The sequence below is a fragment of the Oncorhynchus nerka genome, linkage group LG22 (genome assembly GCF_034236695.1).
Source record: "Oncorhynchus nerka isolate Pitt River linkage group LG22, Oner_Uvic_2.0, whole genome shotgun sequence".
NCBI classification, from domain to species: Eukaryota; Metazoa; Chordata; class Actinopteri; order Salmoniformes; family Salmonidae; genus Oncorhynchus; species Oncorhynchus nerka.
Genome location: NC_088417.1, coordinates 85611130 through 85630472, shown reverse-complemented (window position 1 = coordinate 85630472; position 19343 = coordinate 85611130). Strand labels below are relative to the sequence as shown.

Sequence of the window (19343 nt, the reverse complement as noted above, 5' to 3'; positions counted from 1 at the left end):
CGATAGTACTCGTGGCAAAAGTGACAATATTTATATTATTACGCAGGACTCTTCGCGACAGCAGCCATCATTATCTGCGCCCATTAAACAGCCTACATTTACGTTTATACTAGGCTACTTCTAAACAAAATAAAATGTTGGGTTTCTCTTATACTTACAATTATGTTTTGAATCTTGCTTGAACAGTTGCTAAGATTAGATTTGTTTGTGGTCTTTAATAAATAACTTTTGGATGCAGCAGTTGTACGCTAGAATGCTAATGCTCATTGATATAGGCAGTATCAAACACTAGCTAAAGTTTTTTTTTTATTATTATACGGAAACGTATTCAAACCCCTTGACTATTTCCATACATTGTTACACTACAGCCTTATTCTAAAATGGATAAAACAATGTATCAATCTACACAGATACCCCATAATGACAGCAAAAACAGGTTTTTTGACATTTGTGTAAGTTATTATTATTTTTGTAATAACCTTAGTTACATAAGTATTAAGACCCTTTGCTATGAGAATTAAAATTGAGGTCAGGTGCATCCTGTTTCCATTGATCATCCTTGAGATGTTTCTACAACTTGATTGTCGTCCACCTGTGGTAAATTCAATTGATTGGACATGATTTGGAAAGGCACACACACACACACCTGTCTATATAAGGCCCTACAGTTGACAGTGCATGTCAGAGCAAAAACCAAGCCATGGGGTTGAAGGAATTGTCTGTAGAGCTCCAAGATAGGATTGTGTCGAGGCACAGATCTGGGGAAGGGTACCCAAAACTTTCTGTAGCATTAAAGGTCCAAGAAAACAGTGGTCTCCATCATTCTTAAATGGAAGAAGTTTGGAACCACCGAGACTCTTCCTAGAGCTGACCTCCCGGCCAAACTGAGCAATCAGGGGAGAAGGGCATTGGTCAGGGAGGTGACCAAGAACCCAATGGTCACTCTGATAGAGCTCCAGAGTTCCTCTGTGGAGATGGGAGAACCTTCCAGAAAGACAACCATCTCTGCAACACTCCACCAATCAGGCCTTTATGGTAGAGTGGCCAGCCGAATGCCACTCCTCTGTAAAAGGCACATGACAAGCCCACTTGGAGTTTGCCAAAAGGCATATAAAGGACTCTCAGACCATGAGAAACATGATTTTCTGGTCTTATGAAACCAAGATTGAACTCTTTGGCCTAAATGCTAAGTGTCACGTCTGGAGGAAAGCTGGCACCATCCCTACGGTGAAGCATGGTGGTGGCAGCATCATGCTGTGGGTACATTTTTCAGCGGCAGGGACTTGGAGACTAGTCAGGATAGAAGGAAAGATGAACGGAGCAAAGTACAGAGAGATCCTAGATGACAACCTGCTCCAGAGCGCTCTCAACCACAGACTGGGCCAACGGTTCACCTTCCAACAGGACAACGACCCTAAGCACACAGCCACCAAGACGATGCAGGAGTGGCTTTGGGACAAGTCTCTAAATGTCCTTGAGTGGCCTAGCCAAAGCCCAGACTTGAACTTGATTGAACATCTCTGGAAAGACCTGAAAATAGCTGTGCAGTGACGCTCCAACCTGATGGAGCTTGAGAGGATCTGCAGAGAAGAATGAGAGAAACTCCCCAAATACAGGTGTGCCAAGCTTGTAGCATCATACCAAAGAAGACTTGAGGCTGTAATCATTGCCAAAGGTGCTTCAACAAAGTACTGAGTAAAGGGTCTGAATGCTCATGTAAATGTGATATTTCAGTTTATTTTTAATAAATTAGAAAAACAATATGTGTGTAGATTGATGATGGAAAAATCTATTTAATCAATTTTGGATTTAGATTATATTATTATAGTATAAAGTTTGTGTGGTTCGTTTTGAGAGCCTGCCTCAGCAATAGAACACCAAGTAGGTCTCTGTAACGCCCGGGGTATCGTGGAGAAAGAAGTCAGGCGCAGGAAGCAGAGTTCAGGGTAGCGCTACTTTTAATGCACCACAACGGTAAAATGACGCCAACCCAAACAAATGCCTCAAACACAGGGATCTGTCGTTCTGCCCCTGAACAAGGCAGTTAACCCGCTGTTCCTAGGCCGTCATTGAAAATAAGAATTTGTTGGAGGGCGTTCATGGAGTCCAACACTCTAACCACTAGGCTACGCTGCCGCCCCGGTTTGGAGGATGTCAGAAGAACTCTACGTGCCCCAATGCATAGTGCCAACTGTAAAGATTGGTGGGAGGAGGAATAATGGTTTGGGGCTGTTTTTTGTTCCAGTGAAAGGAATTCTTAACGCTACAGTATACAATGACATTCTAGACAATTCTGTGCTTTCAACTTTGTGGCAACAGTTTGGGGAAGGCCCTTTCCTGTTTCAGCATGACTATGCCCCCATGCACAAAGCGAAGTCCATACAGAAATGGGTTGTTGAGGTCAGTGTGGAAGAACTTGACTGGCCTGAACAGAGCCCTGACCTCAACCCCATCGAACACCTTTGGGATGAATTGTAACACCGACTGCGAGCCAGGCCTAAACGGCCAACATCAGTCCCCACCCTCACTAATGCTCTTGTGGCTGAATGGAAGCAAGTCCCCGCAGCAATGTTCCATCTAGTGGAGAGCCTTTCCAGAAGAATAGAGGCTGTTGTAGCAGCAAAGGTGGGGAACAAATCCATATTAATGCCCATGATTTTGGAATGAGATGTTTGATGAGCAGGTGTCCACATAGTTTGTAGCCAATTTTGACTTTATTTAATTTATTTATTTGACCGCATTTACACAGATAATTGAGGTTGTGGTGGCAGCTGCAGGGAGGTGTTTGTGTGTGTGAGACTTGACATCAGAAGAGTTACAGGGTGTGTTAAGTGGTGGTGTCCCATCCTTTCAGGCTGTTGGCCTGAGGTAGGAGTAAATATATTTAAATAGTAGGGTGGTGGGTTTTATTAGAGTGTAGGGTTAGATTGTAAGGTATTTGTTGATCATTTATTATTATTATATGAATTTTTTAAAGCAACCTATAAGGGAGTTATACTCCAGTCTAGTAGGTGCCGGTAATGCAGCGTGTGTTGGATGCCAACTACCGTTAAACCTATTCGAAGAAGGAGAAGAAGAAGCTTTCAAATAGTTACGTCATCAGATTGCGACATGATGACAGATGACTGAAATTGTCAGAAATACGTCTAGAAAAAAATGATTTCGCATGGGTTTACTCTCTGGTTTAACTGACATCTATTTCTGATACATGTGTTTTTAACGTTAGACTGCATTTTTGCCATCCTGCGAAGAAATAAGAAACCAACTTTCGGCCTCGTAGCTACTTCCAGTTGCTCCCACTGACTAATCTTTGACTAAACTTCGAGAATATAGCTAGCTAGCTACCGATAGTTAGATTTCAGATGCAACAGCCCTCGAAAATGAACGAAGAAGGTAGGTGTGTGTGTGTGTGTGTGTGTGTGTGTGTGTGTGTGTGTGTGTGTGTGTGTGTGTGTGAGAGAGAAATGAACCAACTGAACAGACAAACATGGCTGTTGTCTTCATTAGTAGAGTACTACTGAGTAGGCTAGTCATTAGTGTGACCCAGGACTGCTCTCCCTCACTCTTGTCAGAGTTGGTGGAGTACTTCAGGACCCAGATGAGGACAGACCCTGACATGGCCTCTGCTGTAGCAGCCATCCGCACCCTGCTGGAGTTCCTCAGACGAGACAAAGGTCTGACCACTCTCTTCTTTCTGCCTATTAGTCATACTAATGTCAAAATCATACCAAGCAAAATAGTGTGTTTTGTCATACAAGTTTGGTATTTCATACTTTTATGACTGTTTCCCTGAATTGCTATGGAAGCTCGCATGATCCCCGTAATTCGATCTCTGGATACAATCGGGCCCTCCATGTTACTCTGTTCCTTGCTCCCCTGCTCAGGTGAGACAATCCTGGGTCTGAGGGAGAGCCTGAAGTGGGCCACAGACTGTCTGACGGAGGTGGACTCCTCTGTAGCCGTGTCCTCTGGAGGGGAGCTGTTCCTTCGCTTCATCAGCCTCACATCACTGGAGCACCAGGTTAGGGCCATACACAGCCATAAACCACTGCACATACACTCAGGTATTTTTGCCATGAAATATAAACCAAGTTTAAATACTCTCCATTCTATCCCTTCTAATTTTGTCATTCTATTAGAAATACACCACAAATAAACTTCAGCTTATTGGCACTAGTTTATTTTATGAACAGAAAAAAAAGTGTAGGCATGCCCCTATACACCTCACCTCAGAAGAGGTCAGAGTTCTCTGAAGGCCTCACCTCCCCCTCCATGTTTGTCTCAGGACCTGTCGCGCTGTAAGAAGGTGATGGAGGAGAGAGGAGAGCTGTTCCTGGAGAAGATCTCCCTCTCCAGAACCAAGGTGGCCAAACTCTGCCACACCTTCATCAAAGACGGGGCGGTGAGTGAGTCATGGCGGCAGACATTTTAGGTCAAATTCAGTTTGGCAAACCTGACCAAAAATTCCCCAAAATATACAATTCCAAGAATGTTATAAGAAATATGTATTTTTGAAGAACAAATCTCTTTCATTCTCCCTTAGAAAATCCTGACCCATTCCTCCTCCAGAGTAGTATTGAGGGTGCTGGAGAAAGCTGCAGCCGAGAAGAAACGCTTCACAGTCTACGTCACAGAGTCTCAGCCAGATACAGCCGGGTGAGACAACACACATTTCCAAAGCAAACAAGTTTATGGGGGAACTGAACACGTAAGACACACACACACACACAGTTCGTGTGATATATCAGTGTGGATGACGGATCACCACCTCAAGCTGAACCTCGGCAAGACGGAGCTGCTCTTCCTCCCGGGGAAGGACTGCCCGTTCCATGATCTCGCCATCACGGTTGACAACTCCATTGTGTCCTCCTCCCAGAGCGCTAAGAACCTTGGCGTGATCCTGGACAACACCCTGTCGTTCTCAACTAACATCAAGGCGGTGGCCCGTTCTTGTAGGTTCATGCTCTACAACATCCGCAGAGTACGACCCTGCCTCACACAGGAAGCAGCGCAGGTCCTAATCCAGGCACTTGTCATCTCCCGTCTGGATTACTGCAACTCGCTGTTGGCTGGGCTCCCTGCCTGTGCCATTAAACCCCTACAACTCATCCAGAACGCCGCAGCCCGTCTGGTGTTCAACCTTCCCAAGTTCTCTCACGTCACCCCGCTCCTCCGCTCTCTCCACTGGCTTCCAGTTGAAGCTCGCATCCGCTACAAGACCATGGTGCTTGCCTACGGAGCTGTGAGGGGAACGGCACCTCAGTACCTCCAGGCTCTGATCAGGCCCTACACCCAAACAAGGGCACTGCGTTCATCCACCTCTGGCCTGCTCGCCTCCCTACCACTGAGGAAGTACAGTTCCCGCGCAGCCCAGTCAAAACTGTTCGCTGCTCTGGCCCCCCAATGGTGGAACAAACTCCCTCACGACGCCAGGACAGCGGAGTCAATCACCACCTTCCGGAGACACCTGAAACCCCACCTCTTTCAGGAATACCTAGGATAGGATAAAGTAATCCTTCTCACCCCCCCTTGAAAGATTTAGATGCACTTTTGTAAAGTGGCTGTTCCACTGGATGTCTTAAGGTGAACGCACCAATTTGTAAGTCGCTCTGGATAAGAGCGTCTGCTAAATTACTTAAATGTAAATGTAAATGTGTGACATGTTGTCTGTCTTCTCCAGGAAACAGATGGCTGATGCGCTGAGGAGACTCAATGTTCCTGTGACAGTGGTCCTGGATGCTGCTGTGGGGTAAATACTGACTGTACCAAACACTACCATGGCTTACCTTTCTTAATAAAGGTTAAAGATGCATATTCCTTTCTATAACTTTCCACCTACAGTTATGTCCTGGAGAAGGTGGACCTGGTTATTGTAGGAGCAGAAGGAGTCGTTGAGAGTGGAGGCATCATCAACAAGGTGTGTTCTGGGAACAATGAACTCATAATAATAAAGTCAAACATGTATTGTAGTATGTAGCAGTGTGCAAGTAACAGTGTTGGTTGATATTGTCTGTACAGATTGGAACCTATCAGATGGCAGTGTGTTCCAAAGCCCACAACAAGCCCTTCTACGTGGTAGCGGAGAGCTTCAAGTTTGTCCGTCTCTACCCTCTTAACCAGCAGGACGTCCCAGACAGATTTAAGGTGAGAGTTAACCATTCAGGGCCTGCCAGCAATATATACAGGGCCTTCAGAAAGTATTCAGTATTGACTTTTTCCATATTTTGTTGTTACAGCCTGAATTTGAATTTTATTGTTTTGTTTTTTGTCACTGGCCTACACACAATACCCCATAATGTCAAAATGGAATTATGTTGTCACATTTTTTACAAATTGATAAAAAATTAAAAGCTGAGTCAAAGGATTCAACCCATTTTGTTATGGCAAGCCTAAATAAGTTCAGGAGTAAAAATGTGCTTAACAAGTCACATAGTAAGTTGCATGGACTCACTGTGTGCAATATAATACAATTATTTTTGATGACTACCTCATCTCTGTACTTCACACATACAATTATCTGTAATGTCCCTCAGTCGAGCAGTGAATTTCAGACACAGATTCAACCACATGACCAGGGAGATTTTCCAATGCCTTGCGAAGAAGGGTACCTATTGGTACAGTGGCAAGGGGAAAGTATGTGAACCCTTTGGAAATACCTGGATTTGTGCATGAATTGGTCATAAAATGTAAGGAGACAAACAGTCTGCTTAAACTAATAACACACAAATAATGATATGTTTTCATGTCTTTATTGAACACACTGTGTAAACATTCACAGTGCAGGGTTGGAAAAGTATGTGAACCTTTGGATTTAATAACTGGTTGACCATCCTTTGGCAGCAATAACATTAACTAAACGTTTTCTGTAGTTGTGGATCAGACCTGCACAACGGTCAGGAGGAATTTTGGACCATTCCTCTTTAAAAAACCTTTTCAGTTTAGCAATATTCTTGGGACATCTGGTGTGAACTGCTCTCTTGAGGTCATGCCTCAGCATCTCAGTTGGGTTGAGGTCAGGATTCTGACTGGGCCACTCCAGAAGGCGTATTTTCTTCTGTTGAAGCCATTCTGCTGTTGATTTACTTCTGTGTTTTGGGTCGTTGTCCTGTTGCATCACCCAACTTCTGTTGAGCTTCAACAGAAAGCCTAACATTCTCCTGCAAAATGTCTTGATAAACTTGGGAATTCATATTTCCGTCTGATAGCAAGCTGTCCAGGCCCTGAGGCAGCAAAGCAGCCCCGAACCATGATGCTCCCCCCACCATACTTTTACAGTTGGTATGAGGTTTTGATGTTGGTGTGCTGTGCCTTTTTTTTCTCCACACAGTGTTCCTTCCAAATGACTCAACTGTTGTTTCAGCTGTCCACAGAATCTTTTGCCAGTAGCACTGTGGAACATCCAGGTGCACTTTTGCAAACTTCAGATGTGCAGAAATGGCTTCTTCCGTGGAGTGGAGTGATAAATGATCAGATGGTCATGTGCAGGAAGATATACTGGTGCAAAAGAGCAGAAAAGTAAATAAAATAAAAACAGTATGGGGATGAGGTAGGTCAAATTGGGTGGGCTATTTACCGATAGACTATGTACAGCTGCAGCGATCGGTTAGCTGCTCAGATAGCAGATGTTTGAAGTTGGTGAGGGAGATAAAAGTCTCCAACTTCAGCGATTTTTGCAATTCGTTCCAGTCACAGGCAGCAGAGAACTGGAACGAAAGGCGGCCAAATGAGGTGTTGGCTTTAGGGATGATCAGTGAGATGCGCGTGCTACGGGTGGGTGTTGCCATCGTGACCTGAGATAAGGCGGAGCTTTACCTAGCATGGACTTGTAGATGACCTGGAGCCAGTGGGTCTGGCGATGAATATGTAGCGAGGACCAGCCGACTAGAGCATACAGGTCGCAGTGGTGGGTGGTATAAGGTGCTTTAGTAACAAAACGGATGGCACTGTGATAAACTGCATCCAGTTTGCTGAGTAGAGTATTGGAAGCTAATTTTGTAGATGACATCGCCGAAGTCGAGGATCGGTAGGAGAGTCAGTTTTACTAGGGTAAGTTTGGCGGTGTGAGTGAAGGAGGCTTTGTTGCGGAATAGAAAGCCAACTCTAGATTTGATTTTAGATTGGAGATGTTTGATATGAGTCTGGAAGGAGAGTTTACAGTCTAGCCAGACACCTAGGTACTTATAGATGTCCACATATTCTAGGTCGGAACCATCCAGGGTGGTGATGCTAGTCGGGCGTGCGGGTGCAGGCAGCGAACGGTTGAAAAGCATGCATTTGGTTTTACTAGCGGTTAAGAGCAGTTGGAGGCCACGGAAGGAGTGTTGTATGGCATTGAAGCTCGTTTGGAGGTTAGATGGCACAGTGTCCAAGGACGTGCCGGAAGTATACAGAATGGTGTCGTCTGCGTAGAGGTGGATCAGGGAATCGCCCGCAGCAAGAGCAACATCATTGATATATACAGAGAAAAGAGTCGGCCCAAGAATTGAACCCTGTGGCACCCCCATAGACTGCCAGAGGACCGGACAGCATGCCCTCCGATTTGACACACTGAACTCTGTCTGCAAAGTAGTTGGTGAACCAGGCAAGGCAGTCATTAGAAAAACCGAGGCTACTGAGTCTGCCGATAAGAATATGGTGATTGACAGAGTCGAAAGCCTTGGCCAGGTCGATGAAGGCTGCTGCACAGTACTGTATTTTGTCGATAGCGGTTGTTGTCTGTGTCACACTGCTTTGCTTTATCTTGGCCAGGTCGCAGTTGTAAATGAGAACTTGTTCTCAACTGGCCTACCTGGTTAAATAAAACAAATAACAAATCTTTGCAGGACGGCCACTCCTAGGGAGAGTAGCAACAGTGCTTTCTCCATTCATAGACAATTTGTCTTACCGTGGGCTGATAAACATCAATGCTTTTAGAAATACTTTTGTAAACCCTTTCCAGCAAGGCAACAATTCTTAGGTCTTCTGAGATCTCTTTTGTTCGAGGCATGGTTCATATCAGGCAATGCTTGTGAATAGAAAACTCCATGTTTTTTATAGGGCAAGGCATCTCTAATCAACATCTCCAATCTTGTCTCATTGATTGGACTCCAGGTTAGCTGACTCCTGACTCCCATTAGCTTTGGGAGAAGTCATTAGCCAAGGGGTTCACATACTTTTTCCAACCTACACTGTGAATGTTTAAATTATGTATTCAATACAGACAAGAAAAATATAATAATTGGTGTTATTAGTTTAAGCAGACTTTGTCTATCGTTGTGACATAGATGAAGATTCAGATCAAATTTGATGACCAATTTATGCAAAAATCCAGGTAATTCCAAAGGGTTCACATTATTTTTCTTGACACTGTATATGTGTAAAAAAGACATTGAATATCCCATTGAGCATGGTGTATCAATACACCCAGTCACTACAAATATACAGGCATCCTTCTTAACTCAGTTGCCAGAGAGGAAGGAAACTGCTCAGGGATTACACCATGAAGACAATGGTGATTTTAGAACAGTTAAGAGTTTTTAATGGCTTTTTAACAGAGTGAAAAGAAGGAAGCCTTAACAGAATAAATTCCAAAACATGCATCCTATTTGCAACAAGGCACTAAAGTAATACTGCAAAACATGTGGCAAAGCAATTCACTTTTTGTCCTGAATATAAAATGGTTTGTTTGGGGCAAATCCAATACAACACATTACTGAGTACCATTCTCTATATTTTTAAGTATAGTGGTGCATCTTGTTCTGGCTTGTAATCGTTAAGGATTTCGGACTTTTTCAGGCAAGAACATTTACCGACTGGAGCTAAACACACGCAACATCCTAGAGGAAAACCTGGTTGTCTGCTTTCCACCAGATACAGGGAGATGAATTCCCCTTCCAGCATGACAATAACCTAAAACAAAACAGGCTAAATCTAGACTGGAGTTGCTTACCAAAAAGACAGTGAATGTTCCTGAGTGGCTGAGTTAGTTTGGACTTAAATCTACTTGAGAATCTATGGCAAGACCTGAAAATGGTTGTCTAGCAATGATCAACAACCAATTTGACAGAGCATGAAGAATTTAGAAAATAATGGGCTAATGTTGCACAATGCAGGTGTGGAATGCTTAGAATTACCCAGACAGCTGTAATCAGGGGAGTGAATACTTATATAAATTCAATATTTCTGTATTTAATGTAATACATTTGCAAACATTTATATATGTGTGTGTAGGTTGGTGAGGGATTATTATTAATTTAATCCATTTTGAATTTAGGCTAACAAAAAAATGTGGAGTAGGTGAAGGGGAATGAATATGTTCTGAAGGCACTCACTGTATGTTGTGCCATGGGCTGATTGGAGATATACACATGCAATTCAAAATTATGTGCACATCTCCCATTGACATTCGTGTGTAATTTATGACTATTATGCCGATTTGGCTCCATCTCAGTTCAGATAGACGCGCAATGTCTTTCCATTTTCTCTCTAGTCCTCTTCGGTACTGTTTAACCCATCTCTCTCCTCTCTGTGCAGTACAAAGCCGACACCCTGAGGACTGTTTCTGACCTGTCAGATGAACACCCCATGATCGACTACACCCCTCCCTCCCTCATCACGCTCCTCTTCACAGACCTGGGGGTCCTCACCCCCTCTGCCGTCAGCGATGAACTTATCAAACTTTATTTATAACAGTGCCTTAAAACAAAACACCTCAATAAAAAACTCAAAAGGGACACTGACTGGGATCAGTTTGTATCTTTATAGATTGTTCATTACAAAATATGGCGATACGCATAACTTTACACTGTATACAACATTCCTGAAAGGCCATGTATCTCTCTGGTTCATAACGGAATAATAGATGTAAAACAGTTGGCTCTTTTTAAAAGTGTATTCAAAGTTCAATGGGTAGTTCTGACCTGCGTCTTATTGTAACAAGCAGTATTTCCCCTATGGTTGTTCTGTAGGTGGGGCATAAAGGCCCCCCTAAAATATATAACATGTTCTGTTTTTTTCCATGGTAAACAGGGCTGGGTGGGACAGCCTGACCTGCTGCTAGAACATCGGGGGGGAAACACTGACAGGTGTGTTGTTTCATTCGTCCTCCTCTCCCGCTGAGCTGGGTGGGTCCTCTGAGGGGCCTGCTGCTGTCTTCCTCTGGCTCTTCGGTCCTGCTGTCACCTGTTTCTCAAAGTCCTCCTCGCTGATCTGTCCCTTCTTCAATCTCTTCAGGAGACGAGTGTCTTTCAACAGCTCCTTCATGTCCTCATCGTCCATTTCCGAGCCCTGAAGAGAACACAAAGGGTTAATTAACAGTCATCTGATGTTCTACCTTTTTCTGCATATGGGCCCTGCTCCCATGTTTAAAAGATGTTCTAAAAGCATTTTACGGCCAATTTCCTGGATCCAGATTAAACCTAGTCCTGGACTAAAAATGTATGTCAATGGGAAATCTCCATGTAGAGTGCATTTTAGATCAGGACTATACTTAATCTGAGTCAGGAAAACCTCCCCTTAATTCTCTAGAAGACTAAATACCTCATCCCGGTTCCTCTTGGCAGCAGTCTTCCTCCTGCGGTCCTTCCTGCTCTTCTGTCTGGACCAGGCTTTGTTCTTATCGTTGTGTCTCTTGGGGGCAGCGGCCCTTTCCTCCCTCTTCTCCTTTAGCTCAATCAGCAGCTTCTGCCTCAGCTTCTCCCGCTGCTTGTCCTTGTAGCGGATGTTGTCTGTGTCTATGGTCGTTTCTATGAAGTCAGGGAAGTTCTTCCCTTTCAGCTCGGGCATCCTGGGCATGCGGAGGAGGGCGAAGCCACGGGCCAGCGCAACAAAGTCCAGATCTGACCAATGACAGGAGGAGGATGACATCGTAAACATAATTCTCCTCAGACCATAGCATAAACATAATCTAACAACACCATCATACTTGAGGGTCTGTACACAGGGAAGGTAAGGGATTTCTTCTCACCTTTGACCCTGAAAATGAGGCTGCACTCGTGTTTGGCGTAGGCCTGTACGGTGGAGACGAATGCCCTCATGCCCCTGTCGAACATGGCCCGGTCTGCCAGAGCCAGGGCCTTCACCTTGGGCAGAACATCCACCACGTCACTCACTGGGGCCATCTGCTCCAGAGGACACTATCAGGAGACAGGGAGGGGCAGCTTGGTTTTAAATGGAGACAGCATGGAAGGCAGGCAAGATGGAGAGGGAAACACAAAGGGCATACCTTCTGGTTGATGGACAGGAAGGTAACGTAAGATTCCTCCATGGGGAGCAGGAAGACTGTGGCGTTGCCTTTGTTACCAATGCGCGCAGTCCGTCCACACCGGTGCACAAAGGCACTGGCACAACTAGGGGGGTCGTACTGCAATACCCAGTGGACTTCTGGGATATCAATGCCTCTGGCCATGACGTCAGTACACACCAGGATACCACTGAAACACAACGTCACATTTCAATGCAAAGATCAAACCCATGCTCTCCTCAGCTGAGCTAACAACAAGGGATAAAATACCTCTTTAGGCTCCTAAACTCTGAGAAGATCTTGTTGCGTTTGTGTTTCATCTTGCCGTGGATGCAGTGGATGGTGACGCTCTTAATCAGGGCCTCCAAGGCTCGGCCAAAGTACTCCACACACGCACATGTACTGAGCGAGATAAACACATTAACACACACAGCTCTGACAGTGTAGTCCTCACACACACTGAGGGAGAGAAACAACACACAGTCCGCAGTGTTGATGAATATAATCAGCCATTAGGTAGAATACTAGAGTTAGCTGTAGTCATGGTGAAACACTAACATGGAGGGCTGTGTAGCCAGGATACATACCTGAAGAACACCAGCTGTTTCTCATGTTTGTGTTGTCTAAGAAACGCTACCAGACTGTTAAACTTGTCCTCTGCTCTGCAGATCTGACAAATAACAGAAAATAAAAAGTGATCAGTCATGGTTTGTCTTTTTTCCTGTGTTTGTGTCTCCACTTACACAAAGATGGTTTTAAGTCCTTGAGAACTTTATGGCACGGGCTGGCACAGACAGCGAAACCGGTAAGGATGCTCTCATCATGAGGCCTCTGAGAATGTGTCTTGGAAGAATGTCTCAGACTAAGAGAACGTTCCGGTCATCCCGTTTTGTGCACAAACTGTTTATTTTGATTTGAAACTTTCTTGGACTATGCAGCATTACTAGTTATTGTTTATGGTCCTCTCATGATAAATAATTACTTTCGGGGATCACATGTAGTTACATTTATTGTCGTGGTCCACTTTTTCCTTTGAATCCAGCATTTCCAAACCTGAACTACTCAAATCCCCAACAGTGTATGTTACTCACTGTGTAGTAGTTGCAGAGCCTGGCAGGTGTTTTCTGGGTGCAGCTGGCGGCCACGCCCTTCTCCTTCACTGTGATTCGTACAGGGTTCCTGAGACCAGCTCTCACCAACTTTTCCAGCTCCTGAGTCTGAGTGGCTGAAAACAGACCTGTACGACGCTGCTTAGGGAGGTACCCCAGGATAACATTCAGACTGGAGAGAGAGAAAGGGAGGGAGTCAGGTACTTAAAGTGTACTGTGCTGTTGTACCTGACATCAAAGCCAATGTCCAACAGCCTGGTGATTGTACTGTACTGAATCATATTGTATGATTCATATGTCCAATAGTGTACTGTGTTGCACTATAGTACCTGGCCTCAAAGCCCATATCCAGTAGGCGGTCAGCCTCATCCAGGACCAGGACCTCCAGAAACTTGACTGACAAGGCCAGGTCCAGACCGTCTGCCTTCCTTCTGAACATGTCCTCCAGACGCCCCGGGGTGGCAATCAATATGTTGGCCCTGGAAAAGACAACATTGATTAGAATAATTATCAGTTAGGGAATCCAGTCTCACTTTAAACCAAGTACAACGTATATAAAGGCGTTATATAGCATACATAAAGGATTCATAAGCACTACATAAATGCTTCTCAAATCACCTATAAGCGTGTGTCACTCTATAAAGGGTGACATAACCATTCCTAATGTGGGGTGAATTGCCGCCAAATGTGACATAATGCTTAATGTTTATACAAAAGCTTATAGATTGTTTGTGAAGCATTTATGTATGCTATATAAGGCCTTTATAAGTTGTACTTCATTTAAAGTGGGGCTGGAAATCCTTTTGTACCTTTACAGGCTTGCTGTATAGCATCAGATCTGGACATAAAAACACGGGGCACAAAAAAGCTCCCATCTTTTTGTGAGATCAGAGGAAGAGCATATTTACCCCTGTTCCTTAAACTTCTCCACATCCTCAATGGGGTTGCTCCCTCCAATCAACAGAATCTGTCTGAAAGAGGAAGAGTTTGGGTCATAACAGGATTACAATAAGAGTCTTGGAATAATTAACATTTTAGATCTGGAACAGAGCTTGCTGTTCATGTCTCTGGTTTTATCTCTCCGCTGGCTGTCCCCCTACCTGAACTGAGGGAACTTCTGGAGGAACTGGTCCATCACCTCACTGATCTGCAGGGCCAGCTCTCTGGTCGGCGTGACGATCAGAGCACCAACCTGTGAAAGATAACGTCTCAGTTTAATACTGTATATCAAAAGTCAAAGTGACTCACAACCATACACATATACTCAAACGGTAACCATTGCAATAAGTCTAAGACACTGAATAACCCAAACCTTACCTGCATTTTCTTCAATTTGTCCTCTCGCTTTATAAGTATCTCTATGATGGGAATCACGAAGGCCAATGTCTTTCCACTGCCAGTCACCTGTATCAGCAACGATAAGATGTGTTGCTTAGACCTTTCTCCCTCCAATAGTTAGCTACCTATGCAATCTGGTTCTGGAGAAATGCAGTAGCCAAAACATCCGAGTTACATGGTAAACAATAATGTGTGTCAAGTCATACTTACAGCCTCGGCAGCCACATCTTTATTTCGCATAAACAGTGGAATACAGGCAGACTGGAATATAAAAAATATTTAAATTATTATTGTGGAGGTTGAATTAGAGCTCACGTTATTCGTTATCTAGCTTGTTAGCATAGCTAGCTATGGCATGTGAGTGAAATAAACGAAAACTGTAAAGAAATGTTATAACCTGAACTGGTGTCATATGTGTAAATCCAAGCTCATTGAGAGTTTGCGTAATACCATCGTTAAGTTTAACGGGTAAACTATCCCATTTTCCTTCAGTTGTGTTGTCCATGCTGAAAATGCAGCCTCAATCCACGCTGTACCGACTTCCTGTACATCGATGTTTACAGTCCGCCTGGAAATCGGAAGCACTGTACATGTTTGTACCGCCAGCGCAGGTTCATCATTCTGAATAATTTCAGGTTTCTTTAGACCACAATATTTGTAATATATATATTTTTTTACCAATAAATAATACATGTCAAGACAAACAAAAATAAACCAAACAGCATTTTTAAAGAATATTGTATTTGTTTTAAAAAACCTGGATCCACAGACAAGCATATTTCTTTACATCCTGCAGAACTTCATTGATGACGTTCAGGAGTGACTTGACCTAATTTCTCCTCAGTCGTCACTCCAGTCTCACGTGACAGTTATAGCTGAGCTTATCAGAACATGTAAAGTACAAAACTAAGGCATATTCAGTAAAACACAACATTTATGGTGTTTCAAATAGATTATAGACAGGATAGGCCTACAATTAATCCTCTAGTCATGTCCATTCTTATACATCGACATACCAATGTTCTGAATGTTGCACCACACTGAATATGCTGCAGAAGAAAAAAAACAGCTTATTGCCACAAAGTAGAGCCCCCAACCTTCCCCACCCCAAATTACAACCAGTCACCACAACAAAATGTTGAAGCAACTACCTCACCTTGACAATCATAATCTAGTTTCAGCCCCCTGCCCACATCCAATATAATCTATTACAGTGTTCTTCCTTCCTGATTCTAGGCAAATACAGGGATCCGGGTCTTTGTGCCAGCCCAGCTCTAACACACCTGAATCATCTAATCCAGGGTTAAATTAATAATTGATTAGTTGCAACAGGTGTGAGTGATGAGCTAGAATAAACCCTGCACGCCCAGTGGATCCCCATGGCCAGGTTTGAGTAAACACTGACCTACTATAACCCATCTGTGGTAAAATGGGAGTATACATGTTTTCCCTGCACTGCCCGTGTACACATTCAGAAGGATTATATGTCATCGATCTTTGACTCAAAAGCAACAAGAGCAAAAACATCTGCTTCCCAGACAATACCTTCAGATATTCAGGGATATTTAGCAGGATGCTATGTTCAGAAGGTTGCAGCTAGAAATATGATCCATAGAGTCAACACAACCCTTTATTCTACATAACAGAAAAGCATGTCGCTTCTGCACAATACATTTCTACATGAACATTCTGGGATATTTCACTCTCCTGAACAAGCCCCAAGTGTCTCACCTTGAGCTTATGCATACTGTATATTAACTAGTTGCAAAGGTGTCAAAAAAATTGGTCAAATAAGGGACACACTGTTGCATAAACATCAGTCTGCATCTCTCAAATGCCGGTCCCAGTTTTGTTACTTTATACATCCCATCCACTGACTAGAGACAGACAGACAACCTCTCTGGCTAGTAGTTGCTGTTGACCAAGCTGGGTGGAGTAATCCATAACAAATAATTTGCTTACGCAGTGATGAGAAAATAAATCAAACTTGACATCATCAACCCTATGATCTTTGAAAGGTCTAGAGTCCAAAACAGATACAACAGTAACAAGCACATAAAGATGGAAATAACAGATGGGGTAACAGGGTAAAACATTATTATTATTTTTAAATAATAGGGATCCAATTTGTACTCAGACTTTTAATGAAATCTACCAAGAGTCTCATTTCCCAGGAGTGACTGTTTCGCTGTCTCTGTGCTGAAATAACAGTGCAACAGGAAGTCACAGGGGGAAGGTTTGAGGTGTTACACAACTCGGCGCACTTCGAAAAACCTCTTCAGGTAGTAGATCTGTCCCAGAGTCATGGCCACCAGAACCAGGGCTTCGAAGAACGACCAGAGAACCACCCTGCTGTTTGTGTTGTCATTGACTGGATGGAAAGAAAACAGAAAACAATGACTAATAAGTTCAAGACTGGCTGTCAGCACTAAACACTGCAGTACACACAACAATTAAGTTAACAGGTTCTTAACTACAGTCTATTCTGACACCATTTTATTTAATGTGCGGCGTGTGTGTAACTCACTGGCTCTGTGTATCCTTTCCCGGACCTCCATGTACTCCTGTTCATGCTTGACGGCCGTCATGGCAACCGCCAGCTCGTTGATCATCTCCTCCAGCTTGTTCTGGTGAGCTGGAACAGAACACACAACCAATCAATTAGGATCATTATAGAATCCTCAACACTCTAGTGAAAGTTACATGCATATTAGTGTAAAAAATAAAAGACAACTTCCAAACAAAGTTGTGCTTTGTCATATAAAATTCTCTACAATACATTACTAGTTATATGTCTTAGATGTCTCAAATCATGCACACAACATATTCCTGCATCTATAAATTGTGAGGGGTTATTCCAGGCAACATATACTAATGTAACTAAGTGGTGATTTGTGAACATTAGATTGCACTGAAAAACTCATTCAACTTAGGTTAGAGGAAACCGAATGCATTTGGGCAAACATAGTTCCAGGCGAGGCGAGAACCCTACCATCCCAACTCTCTCCACCTGGGTGAAGTGAAAGCCAGTCAAACCCAGTCAAAAGGATGAAGAGAAAGATACAACAATAGAACCATAAAGAAAAGAGGAATAGTATGTGAAAACAGAAATGTGATCATCCGTTATAGCAATTGGTAAATATGAATAGAGCTTAAAAGTAGATTTCACGATATGATGTCGATTCAGAAAAAGTCAACAGCATAGTAGGTAAATCTCCGCAACAACTAAGAGCATTGAAGCGCAAAGCTCAACTTCTCTGCTGTTTTGGTGCCCTGGCTACCACACTGTCACCAGCAGGAAGTGAACCTGTGCCCATGCGCAGATACTGTGTGACCATGTGAAAACAAAGTCATACATCTCGCTCATCTCAATATCTGCAGTGCTGCTCATGGCAGCGTCATTTCACTGGGTCTGCCTTTCATTCGCACACACACTAAAGCCTACCTTCCGTCTCCATGTCCTGTCCCTTTGGTGCCTCTCCGATGTCGATGGTGAACATGACGATCTTGGGTGTCATGGTGGACATCTTGTTGCTGAAGCAGAACTTGTAGGTCCCGTCCATGTGAGCTGCCACAGAGTACTTTCCACTGGACTCTCGATCGCCTTTGTAGATCTGCTTGCCATCAGGTCCTGTTATCTACATAGTAGACAATATCATACACATATTAACTAACTCATGTTGGAACATAGTTGTGTGCTAGACAATATTTTTTGTCTGGACCGTTGTTGCAACATATTTCATTCAGTGGTTGGTGGATTAGGGCAGTCTGCACCACACTTGTGAAATCCCTTAAAAATATGGATCTTATTTACATGACTACAATTCTCAACTATATGGTGGTGAATACATCATGTGGTGGAGCAGTACCTATAGTCAGCTGTCAAACAAATGTGGATGACCTGTTTCATGTTATTTGACACTTACAGCTGTTAGGAATGGCAGCGAGTAGTTAGCTAACTTCAAACTTCCTGTATCACTAATCGGGCCAGATAAGTAAAATCAAGAGGCGAACTGGCTAGTTAGTTAACTACCAACAAGGCTAAAATTATTGATCACAACCAGCAGTGGGTTAACTTTAAACTACAAAGAACATAAATTCAACTATACGAAATGGCATGCGAGTTGGCTTGTGACTAGCAATTAAGCTAACTGGCTAGCTACAATAGCCATCTCGCTAGCCACCCCCCACCACCTTTGCGCAAGTCAAACCAAATCAATCACAAAAGCACAAATACCATCTCACCTCAACGTCAATGTCCAAAAAGCCCCCCTCAGCAACTTCAAACATTAGGCCCATCTTGGTTCCCGAGTTAACCCGCTCATGGAAGCACTCATCTGCATGAGCGTCTATACTAACGAAGTAGCCGGACGCTGTGGCAGACATGAACACAAGAAGAACAACGATCTCTGAAGCAGTGAACATGCTTAGATTTTAGCTAGCGTTACGTGACAATTGTATATTCTCTGTGTACCAGCGATTTCAAATATCCCCTAAAATTGCACATGTATCGCAACAGGAGGCTCAGAACAAGCACAAATTATTGAGGATATTTTGTAAACTTCCTAGCTAGCTTCGGCGAGATTGCCACGTAAGGATTTAAACGGGAAAAAGCGAGGGTCAAACTTAGTCAGCACTATGCGATTGAAAAAAACAAATTAAAGTGTCGCATGTCT

General features: G+C 43.6%; 3 protein-coding genes across 3 annotated transcripts; 1 reads left to right on the top strand and 2 right to left on the bottom strand.

The window, feature by feature from the left end:
• The first annotated feature begins 3082 nt into the window (after positions 1 to 3082).
• LOC115118792 (translation initiation factor eIF2B subunit alpha-like) lies at positions 3083 to 10712 on the top strand. Its single transcript, XM_029647501.2, has 9 exons — positions 3083 to 3393; positions 3573 to 3674; positions 3885 to 4021; positions 4286 to 4402; positions 4544 to 4656; positions 5681 to 5749; positions 5842 to 5917; positions 6019 to 6144; positions 10513 to 10712. The coding sequence occupies exons 1-9, from the start codon at positions 3363 to 3365 to the stop codon at positions 10666 to 10668; spliced, it is 927 nt and encodes a 308-aa protein (XP_029503361.1). The 5' UTR covers positions 3083 to 3362; the 3' UTR covers positions 10669 to 10712.
• A 7-nt stretch (positions 10713 to 10719) lies between these two features.
• On the bottom strand, positions 10720 to 15230 carry ddx55 (DEAD (Asp-Glu-Ala-Asp) box polypeptide 55). Its single transcript, XM_029647496.2, has 13 exons — positions 15065 to 15230; positions 14878 to 14928; positions 14647 to 14733; positions 14430 to 14521; positions 14238 to 14300; positions 13659 to 13808; positions 13312 to 13501; positions 12808 to 12890; positions 12491 to 12622; positions 12203 to 12410; positions 11945 to 12113; positions 11518 to 11816; positions 10720 to 11265 (listed from the first exon to the last, which is right to left on the bottom strand). The coding sequence occupies exons 1-13, from the start codon at positions 15170 to 15172 to the stop codon at positions 11074 to 11076; spliced, it is 1824 nt and encodes a 607-aa protein (XP_029503356.1). The 5' UTR covers positions 15173 to 15230; the 3' UTR covers positions 10720 to 11073.
• A 1054-nt stretch (positions 15231 to 16284) lies between these two features.
• Positions 16285 to 19264, bottom strand: LOC115118793 (transmembrane emp24 domain-containing protein 2-like). Its single transcript, XM_029647502.2, has 4 exons — positions 18913 to 19264; positions 18113 to 18305; positions 17195 to 17302; positions 16285 to 17038 (listed from the first exon to the last, which is right to left on the bottom strand). The coding sequence occupies exons 1-4, from the start codon at positions 19090 to 19092 to the stop codon at positions 16914 to 16916; spliced, it is 606 nt and encodes a 201-aa protein (XP_029503362.1). The 5' UTR covers positions 19093 to 19264; the 3' UTR covers positions 16285 to 16913.
• Positions 19265 to 19343: the final 79 nt, after the last annotated feature.

Bases quoted from the DNA above. Each gene is read 5' to 3' on its own strand.
- LOC115118792 (XM_029647501.2), top strand. From the start codon at position 3,363: ATGCAACAGCCCTCGAAAATGAACGAAGAAG. The intron at 5,750-5,841 runs GTAAATACTGAC...TTCCACCTACAG, and splicing joins GTCCTGGATGCTGCTGTGGG to TTATGTCCTGGAGAAGGTGG. The intron at 6,145-10,512 runs GTGAGAGTTAAC...CTCTCTGTGCAG, and splicing joins ACGTCCCAGACAGATTTAAG to TACAAAGCCGACACCCTGAG.
- ddx55 (XM_029647496.2), bottom strand. From the start codon at position 15,172: ATGGACAACACAACTGAAGGAAAATGGGATAGTTTACCCGTTAAACTT. The intron at 14,522-14,646 runs GTAAGGTTTGGG...TATCTTTCACAG, and splicing joins ACAAATTGAAGAAAATGCAG to GTTGGTGCTCTGATCGTCAC. The intron at 12,891-13,311 runs GTGAGTAACATA...GTTATTTGTCAG, and splicing joins GGCTCTGCAACTACTACACA to ATCTGCAGAGCAGAGGACAA.
- LOC115118793 (XM_029647502.2), bottom strand. From the start codon at position 19,092: ATGTTCACTGCTTCAGAGATCGTTGTTCTTCTTGTGTTCATGTCTGCC. The intron at 18,306-18,912 runs GTGAGATGGTAT...TCTACTATGTAG, and splicing joins TTTTGGACATTGACGTTGAG to ATAACAGGACCTGATGGCAA. The intron at 17,303-18,112 runs GTAGGCTTTAGT...GTTCTGTTCCAG, and splicing joins ACAGGACATGGAGACGGAAG to CTCACCAGAACAAGCTGGAG.